Below are 10,976 nucleotides of genomic sequence, written 5' to 3'. Positions count from 1 at the left end.
GCTTTGCGCCAATAGTGTTTGGACCCTTAGGGGTTGTTTCTTACCATCCTTTCATTGTTTTCGATTGGAAATCCATACTCAGTCATGTTAAACTTGTTTACCGCATAACTCAATTTTATGACTATTTTTTTTGCATATAAATGTTTTGGGCCGAATACCCTGTTTTACTGAAATGCCCGAGTGGCTTGAGAGGTTTATGACTGAGTGAGACCGAGGGCCTGATTTGTGAGGATGAGTGTGGATCGGGGCTGCCCGCCTGCAGCATACTTTATTATTATGGCACGTGAGTTGTCCGTGCAGCACGTGAGTTGTCCGTGCAGATTATAGCGCTTGGGCTGAAGGAGCCCCTCCGGAGTCTGTACACACCCCCAGTGAGCGCAGCTACCTACTGAGTGCAAGTGCCGAGTGCTGAGTGACTAGGAGGCATGAGTGATTGTGAGGTATGCCCGAGTGGCAAGAGTGATTGTGAGGTATGCCCAAGTGGCACGGGTGACTGTGAGGTTTGCTCGAGGGGCTGTATATGAGTGATGTTTTGCCCGAGGGGCTGTTTATGATTTCATCATTTTGCTCACCTTTGCATTGAGCCTTTTTTTCAAAAACACTGTTGGAAAAATATCTTTAAATGATTTTTACTGAAACCGCGAGATGATTTGATTCAAACACTGATTTTTAAAGCATGTTGTACTTTACTGAGATTTCGTGATATGAATGTTCTATGCTTTATTGCTCGTCACTACTGCTCAGTCTTTATTTATTGTTGTTACTTACTGAGTTGGCGTACTCACGTTACTCCCTGCACCTTGTGTGCAGATTCAGGTGCAGCTGGACATGGTAGCGGATATTGAGTGTTCTGGTTGCAGATTTTCTTGGAGATAGCAATGTAGTTGTTTGGCGATCGCAGCCCCTGCTCTTCTCCCTCCTATCTTCCTCTAGTGGTATTTAGCTATTTTCCAGGCTGAGTTAGCCTTGATATTGTTAGACAGATTGTAGTAGATGCTCATGACTAGTGACACCCCGATGTCGGGCTTTTTTTTTTCTTTTTCGCACTTCTGTTTTTCTTTGATTTGAATTCCTCAAATGAAGGTGAGGGTCCAAATCCGCCATTAGCATCCACTGTGATTCAGCTATTACTTCACACACTAAAAGTCCCCATATTTTTTACTAACTCCCTAAATTTCAAACAATTTCGGCAGAGTTTCCCCTGTAACTGGGCCTATCCACCTGTCAGAGAATCCCAGAAACCAATCCTAACAACATAACCACAACACAACGATGTACAACAATACAGAAACAACTCCATAAACATTGCATTACCAAGAGAGAGTATCCTTAACATAAGTTGTACAGGGGGAACATAATTTGTAGAAAGTTAGCTCTTAACATGATGGATGCAATTACATAGCTATTCAAATAAATTAGGGTACTTCTTTTTAATCTCTTCCTCGGCATCCCAAGTGGCCTCTTCAACCTGTTGGTTTTGCCATAGCACTTTCACGGAGGAAATCTCTTTATTTCTCAACTTCCGGACTTGCCTATCAAGAATGGTAAGAGGAATTTCTTGATAAGTCATTCCTTCATTAACCTCTATAGTCTCAACCGGAACAATAAGCAACAGATCTCCAACCACCTTATTCAACATGGATACATTAAACACCGAGTGCACTAAAGACATCTCCGGAGATAGTTCTAGCATGTAAGCCACCTGGCCAATCCTCTGAATGATTCTGTACGGTCCGACATGCCTCGAACTCAATTTTCCTTTCTTACCAAACCACATTATCCCCTTCATGGGGGAAACCTTCAAGAATACCCAATCATCTTCTTGGAACTCAAAATCCCTATGACGTATATCCAAATAGGACTTCTGACGACCCTGGGTGGTTTCCAACCATTCCTTAATGATCTTAACATTCTCCATAGCTTGATGCCCGAGGTCTGGTCCTATCAACTCCGCTTCCCCAATCTCGAACCATCCAATGGGAGATCTATATCTCCTACTATATAGAGCCTCGAACGGTGCCATTTGAATGCTAGCATGACAAATATTATTGTAGGCAAATTCTATGAGCGGTAAATGATCATCCCAGCTACATTTGAAGTCTATAACACAAGCGTGCCCATCCGTCTGCGGGTGAAGTTGTACTACGATGCACCTGAGTACCCAACCCTTGCTGAAATATCTTCCAAAAGTTAGCTGTGAACTGTGCCCCCAGATCAGAAATGATGGAAACTGGAGGGCCATGCAGCCTGACTATTTCCTTGATATACAACTAAGCATATTATTCCGTTGTGTCGGTAGCCTTAACAGGTAAGAAGTGTGCTGATTTTCTGAGTCGATCCATAGTCACCCAAATCGAGTCGAACTTGCGAGGAATGCGAGATAGTCCTACGACAAAGTCCATACTGATCATCTCCCATTTCCACATAAAAATATCTATGTTTCGTGCCAACCCACCGGGCCTTTGGTGTCCGGCCTTCACTTGTTGACAATTTGGACATTTTTCCATAAAGTCCGCTACATTCCTCTTCATATCATTCCACTAATAGACTTCCTTAAGATCATGGTACATCTTTGTAGAGCCCATGTGCATGGAATACCTAGAAGTGTGAGCCTCAGTCATGATTCTTTCCCGGAGACCATCCACATTTGGAACACATAGTCGCCCTTGGTACCTTAGTGTACCATCATCCATGCCAAGAGAAAAAGGCCATGGTCTTATGTTTATGACTCCCCTTCTTCAATTGTACCAACAATGGGTCGTTGTATTGTGTTTCTTTGACTTTCACAACAAGCACTGATTCAGCCCTATTTTGCACAATCACTCCTCCTTCACTAAAATCCACAAAATGAACTCCCAAACTAGCCAACCGATGAACCTCCTTGGCCAACGGCCTTTGATATGCATCCAAGTGAGCCAAACTGCCCATAGATTTCTGGCTAAGATAATCCACTACACATTAGCCTTCCTCGGATGATATAGAATATTGATGCCGTAATCCTTGAGTAACTCAAGACATCTCCTCTGCCTCAGATTCAATTCCTTCTATTTGAAAATGTATTGAAGGCTCTTATGGTACGTGAATATATCCACATGGACCCCATACAGATAATGACGCCAAATCTTCAATGCAAATACCACTGCCGCAAGTCCTAAGTCATGTGTTGGATAGTTCTTTTCATGATTCTTGAGTTTTCTAGAAGCATAAGCTATCACCTTTCCATGTTGTGTTAATACACACCCATGTCCAATTCTTGAAGCTTCATAATATACCACAAACCCATTTGTACCCTCTGGTAGGGTCAACACCGGTGTCGTAGTCTTTCTTGATTTCAACTCCTAGAAGCTCCATTCACAAGCATCTGACCATTGGAAATTAATCGCCTTCTATATCTATTTAGTCAACGGAGAGGCAAGAGTAGAGAACCCCGCCACAAACTTCCTGTAATATCCTGCTAAGCCCAAGAAACTGCGAATCTCTGTTGGGGAAGTAGGTCTAGGCCAATTCTTCACCGCTGAAATCTTCTGAGGATCAACCTTAATTCCTTCTCTAGAGACAATATGACCCAAGAACATGACAGATTCAAGCCAAAATTCACATTTCGAAAACTTTGCATATAACTAGTGTTGATACAGGGTTTGTAAAACTGCCCTGAGATGACCAGCATGGTCCTCTCGACTGCGTGAATATACCAGAATATCTTCAATGAACACTATCACAAAGGAGGCAAGAAAAGGATTGAAGACTCGATTCATAACATCCATGAAAGTTGTCGGAGCATTTGTCATCCCAAAGGACATTACCAAAAATTCAAAGTGCCTATACCGGCTCCTGAAAGCTGTTTTCGGAATATCGTGCTCCCTGATCTTCAATTGGTGATACCCGGATCTTAAATCAATCTTGGAAAAGTACTTAGCACCCTGCAATTGGTCAAACAAGTCATCTATCCTTGGCAGTGGGTACTTATTCTTGATCGTGACTTTGATGAGCTACCGATAGTCAATACATATTCTCAATGACCCATATTTCTTCCTTACAAAAAGGACTAGTGCGCCACAAGGCGACACACTCAGCCGGATGAAACCCTTCTCTAACAAATCCTTTAATTGTTCCTTTAGATCCTTCAACTCTGCTGGTGCCATTCTGTAACGTGGAATAGATATAGGTTGCATTCCTGGCATTACATTAATCCCAAAATCAATCTCCCTGTCTGGTGGGATCCCACGAAGCTCGTCCGGAAAGACCTTTGAAAATTCATTCACAACTGGTACAGACTCAAGTGTAGGTGCCTCAGCGTCGATGTCCGTAACCCGGACCAAATGGTAAATACACCCCTTGTTGATCATCTTCGTGGCCTTAAGGTAAGAAATAAACCTACCCTTCGGCACCACATCATCCCCCTTCCATTCAATCACTGGCTCATTTGGAAGCTCAAATCTAAAGGTTCTGGTTCGGAAATCAAGCTTAGCAAAACATGAATAAAGCCAATCCATCCCCATGATTACATCAAAATTAACCATCCCCAATTCAATGAGATCGTCCATGGTGTCCCGACCACGCACTGTGACAACACAGTCCCTATAACCTGCGCGGCCACAATAGACTCATCAAATGGAGTAGATACAAAGAACGGCTCATGAAGTTGTTCCGGTTCTATCCCAAATTCCATAGCAACATAGGGAGTGACATATGACAAGGTGGAACCGGGATCAATAACAGCATATACATCATGAGATTGGACAGTTAATATACCTGTGACGACGTCTGGAGAAGTTTCTGAACTCTAGCGACCCTTCATAGCATAGAAATGGCTTGGTCCTCCCAAACTCTGTGCACCACCCCTAGCTGCACCACGCCCATGCGTGTGCTGGGGTTTCTCGAGCCGGAGGAGGGGTTGCGGATGTAGTAACTGCAGAACTAGCTAGCTGTGCTACACCCATGCCCATGCTCTTGTTAGACGAACGGCAATCCCTCTGAATGTGACCCATCATACCACACACGTAGCATATGGGCTGGTCTATAAAGTAGGCTCCAAAGTGCATCTTCCCACACCTAGGGCATGGGGGCCTCCGCTGCTGTTGAAATCTCCCACTAGACCGACCCTGCTGGTAGGATCCCCTGTTGCCCTGGAAGGGCCTAAAACGGCTCCACTGGTGCTAATTGGGCCCCGATGGCTATGCACTAACTGAATACTTGGATGGCCCTGTTGACCCTCCCTTGATTACTGACCTACCACCACCACTACCAGAATAGCCACCAAAGTTTCCAGCGGAGCGACCCTTGTTGTTGCCCTCACGCTCCATTATATCCTTCAATCTACGGGTCTATATGGCTTGAGAAAATGCCACCATCTTACCATAGTTCATATCAGAATTCAAGACAGCTGTAGCAGCCTCATTAATAACCAAGGGGTTAAGGCCCTGCACAAACCGGCGCACTCTAGCCTCCATAGTGGGCAACATGTAGATGGCATATTTTGACAGGCGCGCGAATCTCATATGATACTCCCACACACTCATGTTACCTTGTTTCAAGCTCTTAAACTCGGCGGCACGGGCTGCCTTAGTCTCGGCAGGCAAGAAATGATCAATGAAAGCATCGGCAAACTCACTTCACCTCGTCGGAGGGCTCCCCTCCTCACAGGATCCTCCCACATCTTAAACCAAGAATAGGCCACCCCTTTCAGGCGGTAGGAGGCCAACTCCATTCCCTCCGTCTCAGTAGCAAGCATAACTCGGAGGGTCTTGTGTATCTCGTCAATAAAATCCTGGGGGTCCTCCTCAGGATCAGTACCTATAAACACTAGATGATCTAACTGAAGAAACATGTTCACCCTGGAACTAGCGGAATCCCCTGGCTTACTAGAAGAAGTGGGTGAAACATTTGATCTCTGGGCCTGGGAAGCCACTATCTGAGCCAACATATGTATGGCTTCCCTAATATCCCCATAAGATACACCAGGACCACAAGCCGGGGCTAGAGGTGGAACTGGAATATCAGTTAGAGGGATCGTTGCACCCTTAGTAGGTGTAGGGACAGGTGCAGTCTGATCAAGAATAGTAGAATCAGGTAGTGTAGTAGTCGGGGGAACATTCTCACCCCTCGGGCGCTCACCCGCATCAACAAGTAAAGAATCCACTGCCACTCCTAGGTGGCAATTGCTCATTGGCCAATTCTTGCTTTTTTCCTAAGCTCCATGTACTAAAAATTAGAGCAATGCACGAGTTAGAGGCGGAACAGTCTTACAATCAGCTCTATCGCATGATCTAGAACACCACAGAAGGGTATTATTTCTAAATGCCCACGTAGCCTCCTACTTATAGATGTGGTCGACAACACATCGATAAGAAGGACTTAACTAGGCACGGCTCCGAGACATTTTGGGACACTTTAAAACCTTAGGCTCTAATACCACGCTTGTCCCGCCCCGACCTCAGAGGGCGCGACCGATGCTCAATAGAGTTACCTAGATCGAGCAAGCTTACACAATGCCGTCTACCCAACTCACCCATGAATAAAGAGAAGAATACATTTCAATAATTAGACGGTAAGAGGTCATGTGTACAACACCGGTTCATTTCCATAAGTTACGTCATTAACAAGTCTCCACAATAGTACATTGTACATAAGTGGTTAAAGTGGAACATGTGGTATGATTACAACAAATCTAGTTTAACTTTCCCAAAACACGATACAACCAACACTATGTCTACGGAGCCTCTAACAGAAACAAAAGAGTGCTAACACAGTGCCGAAAACAAGGCCCCCGGCTATACCGCAAAATGCTATGTACAAAGGACAAGTGATATATGACCCCAAAATGAAGTAGGGCTCACCAAGTCAGCTAACGAGAGGGTGTGCTGTTGTCACTGATCAACACCACCTGCTATGGAACCACCTGCATCCAGTAAAGATGCAGCGCCCCCGGGAAAAGGGACGTTAGTACATATGGAATAGAAGTAGTAGTAGTAGTAGTAGTATGTAAAACTAAACACCCTCTTATTAGAACGAATAACAGTAAACGGAGAAGGAAACATGAAATCATTAAGAGATTCAACAGCATCAAGGTGTCAAGTTAGGGGAAAGGAAAATTTCAAGTAAGTTTCAATCTTTTTAAGTTGGGAGATCTTTAGCACCGATACACCACCGTGTTTTTGGCACGGAGTCCAATCTCAGTCCGATCGGCTAAGCCGTCTCACCATGAGACATCCACTCACAATACCACCATGGGCGCGGCATGGCGTCCGATCTCAGCCCGACCGGCTAAGCTGTCTCACCACAATGCCATGTGGGTCGACATCACATCACATATCGCTAGCAATAATCTCATCATATTCAAGGAGAAACATCTCAACACATCATTCTCATCCCATATAAGGGGAAACAACCTCATCACATTAACACGGGGACTAACCCCTCAATCACTCCTACATTGACACGTATAGTTTTGGGGTTAGGTTATTTTGACCTACCTTTTCTCGGTGACTAAACGATACTCCCAAAATATTTATTATTAAAAGTATACACAACTCATTTCAACATCTTGTTCTCGCATCTTTGTTTCATTGGCACAATGGCCCCAAATGTAATATTATTGTTGGCACGTTGGTCGTATTTCATATCCTATACTTACTGTTTCACTTTCAAACATCATCACGGATTGTCAACAACAAACATTTCTATTTAAGACTTTAAGTACACAATTGAGCAATTAAGGGTCTTAGGTACATGTGATTTCTTACACAATTCGACATGAAAGCTTTCATTAGAACCACGTTTTCAAGTCATAACATATTAACACACAACCCATACTTAAATCACCTTCTCAAATAGTAACTCAACATAACAAGAACATTTGGAATACATATTAAACGCATATATCTTTTGACACAAGGCTTATTCTGAATAATCAATTTATAATGAGCAACACGGGACTTACAAGGATATTATGGGGTTCAATTCTAAAAGAGGAGTTTAGCTAACATACCTCGCTTTGAGCTTTCCTTAATTCACTACACAGTTCCGAAAGTCCTAGCAACTTTGATCTATTTAGAGATATAGCAAGATTGAACACGAATTAGGAAGGAGTTCATGGTTCCAGCTCATTTGAGCATTTTATCAAAGACTGGGTGGGTATTATGATTTCAAGGTCCTTCTATGATGGATTCCTTCACCCCCCCCATAACCCAAGGTCTACCCATTTGAGCTCAACTACCTTCCCACAACTCATGATTGTACATGCATGCATAGATACACTCTCACACCCAAGAGTCACACCCCTCATTAACCATCTTCTACCCCAAATTCAAAATTGAGACTAGGACATGGAACCTTACCACTTGGATGAAGAACTTGTGAGTTTTTCCTTGTGAATTCTCCATCTTTGAGCACGAATTGATGGACAGTAATCTTAGAAACGTTCCCTCTCACTCTATGGCACTCCCGCTCTCTAAAAATAGCAGGTTTTTACCTTAAATGGTCTTCAACAACTATATATCAAAATAGGGTCGGGTTAAAAAAATTAGAAAAATGAAGTCCCGATGCAAATTTGCGGTTGTATATGCAACCGCATAACGCTTCCGCGGCCCGCAGAATAGACCACATAGGCGCTCCGAAACTGAGCATTTCTGCTTTACTCTGCGACAGGTCTGCGGTAGGATAATGCGTCACAGAACTTTCCTCGGGAAAATTTTATGTTGGATCTGTGATGGATTGTATGGACCGCGAAATGATTATGTGGCCGCATTATGGTCCTAAAATTAGCTCAAGTTTCTGTTTCATTCTGCGGCAGTTTTACGGTCCGCAAATCAGTTCAGCAATCGTAGAATGGACACAGAAAACGCCTTGCACTGCCAAAAATTTTCTTTAACTTTCCAACGCACTGTTCAACCCAAAACATTCGTACCGTGGCGAGAAAAATTGCCGCAAAGAATATCTATAATCATCAACTCATAAGTCTACCTCGGCACCACGAAACCCCGGGTTTTAGGTAAACTTTTACGGGGCCTTACATCCTCCCCCGCTTAGGATCATTCGTCCTCAAATGAGGGTCAAAATCATGTAACACCCCGTAAATTCGGCTTAGGTATGAATATGTTAAATGAGTAGCAATATTATATTTTGGACATGTGAAGTACTATTGGTATGAGTATGGGTGGAAATAGTTATTTTAGAATCAAGACGGAGCGTGAGGTGTATAAGATTGGATAAAATCGACTAAGTTTACAAAAGGTCTGTCTTGCAGCAGGATTTAGTGAAAATATGTAAGGAATTTGGGAAAACCCAAAACACAAAGGTTGTAGCACTTTGAAATAGCGTTCCAACGATATATTGTGGAGCCTGAAAGGATTAATGTGCAAAACGTTATGTGCATTTTACAGAGCAATGCGCAATATGTGCGCCAGGTGCGCGCCCGGATGGTCCCGTGCGCTGCCGCGCACTTGTGGCAGTGTTACTGCCTTTCTGCGCGTTAGGTGCGCAGTTAATCCTTCAGGTGTGTGGGAGCACACTGGGGGGGGGGGCATTTTTAAAGCCCTTCTTCGTCCCCCACACCCCAAAACACAAAAACTTGCTCTAGAAAGGGAAGCTCTCAAGAACCTACCCTCCCCAAGGTCCCTCCACTATCCAAGGTAGGTTCTAATGGTTATTCTAAGTTAATTTCAATTCTTCAACACCTTATTAATATGGATAAACCCTTCAAATCATTAGATATTGGATTGGGATATCATTGTTGAGAAAAATAACTCTAGGACTCGAATTCAAGTGGATTGAACATCATAAAGGTAATATCTTCACCCTCTACTTGATTATAATATTGGATTAATGATTATAGACTCTAGTTCATGGGATATGAGTTGATGGGCTTGACATAAAAGCATGAACGGTTATAGGTTTGGGTTGTTGATTGTTGATTGTTGATTATTGGTTAATGGTGTTATTTATCTTATGGGTGATAAAGAATGATACTGATTGTAACCATTTGAGATTTTAGAATTTATCTAGGAGCAAGAGAATGGTTTATTGGGTGTAGAAATACCATTAATAAGGACTATAAAGCTTTATACCCACCAAATATTTGATAAAATGCGTAAGTGACCAAAACATGAGTATTATTGCTAATATGGAATCCCTTTGACTTTTATTGCTATAGATTGAAGTTGAAAGGGTTGACAAAAGTTGTATTACGCTCAAAAGAAGGAAGTTAAGGTATGTGAGGCTAACTCTCCATGTTGGGAGTATTTATGATTCTCCCTACATCTCATTTTTTATGACTATTATGAATTCCTCAGCAAGTAATTATGCCTCAGCTCCATGAATGGTTGTAGAACTTCTATTCTCTAGATAGCGTAGTTCATAATTCATTCAATATCTTATAAGCCTTAGTTGTGACAAATCAATTTATTATGAATACATGACCCAGTCTAGTTCTATTCAATATTCCAGTATCATGTAACTCAATATAATTCAGTATTTCAGTATCATGTATTGCAGCATGATTCTCATTTCCTGATTTTAAATCCCTGAATGTTGAACACCTGTATTTGGGCCTGAGACCGCAGTTTATGTTTTATGCATTTTTGGGCCTGAGGCCGCGGTTATGTATACGTATACTTGGGCCCGAGGCCGCAGATTGTGCACATATATATATTGGGCTGAGGCCGCAGTTTAATATTCAAATGAACAGGTGGTTCATCATTCAGAAGAGGGAGTGTTCAAAACCCCAAAATTCATTATCTTAAGTTCAAGTCAAAACCCCCCAATTTATTCTATTCAATCCTTTATTTGGGTGTAATAATCCATGGAAGAAAATATATATATATATATATATATATAAAATTACTTACCCTTATTATTTGGGTTTGTATCTGCTCTAAAATTGCCTTACTCGTTCTCCAAGAACTCAAAAAGTAAAGAAAATAAACTCCAAATCCCGAAATTGGATGTTTTAAAGCCCTGCCAGTCGTCCTTCTTTGTGA

At 42.5% G+C, this 10,976-nt stretch overlaps 1 protein-coding gene across 1 annotated transcript; it reads right to left on the bottom strand.

Annotated features, from left to right (window-relative positions):
* Window positions 1–1,402: 1,402 nt before the first annotated feature.
* LOC138906031 (uncharacterized) lies at window positions 1,403–1,918 on the bottom strand. Its single transcript, XM_070194550.1, has one exon. It carries the CDS (start codon window positions 1,916–1,918, stop codon window positions 1,403–1,405), a length of 516 nt encoding a protein of 171 aa, XP_070050651.1.
* Between the last annotated feature and the right edge of the window lie 9,058 nt (window positions 1,919–10,976).

This window comes from Nicotiana tomentosiformis, chromosome 2 (assembly GCF_000390325.3).
Source record: "Nicotiana tomentosiformis chromosome 2, ASM39032v3, whole genome shotgun sequence".
NCBI classification, from domain to species: Eukaryota; Viridiplantae; Streptophyta; class Magnoliopsida; order Solanales; family Solanaceae; genus Nicotiana; species Nicotiana tomentosiformis.
Note: the sequence above shows the minus strand (reverse complement) of the source record. Positions and strands in the feature narration are given on the sequence as shown.

Bases quoted from the DNA above. Each gene is read 5' to 3' on its own strand.
- LOC138906031 (XM_070194550.1), bottom strand. From the start codon at position 1,918: ATGGAGAATGTTAAGATCATTAAGGAATGGTTGGAAACCACCCAGGGT.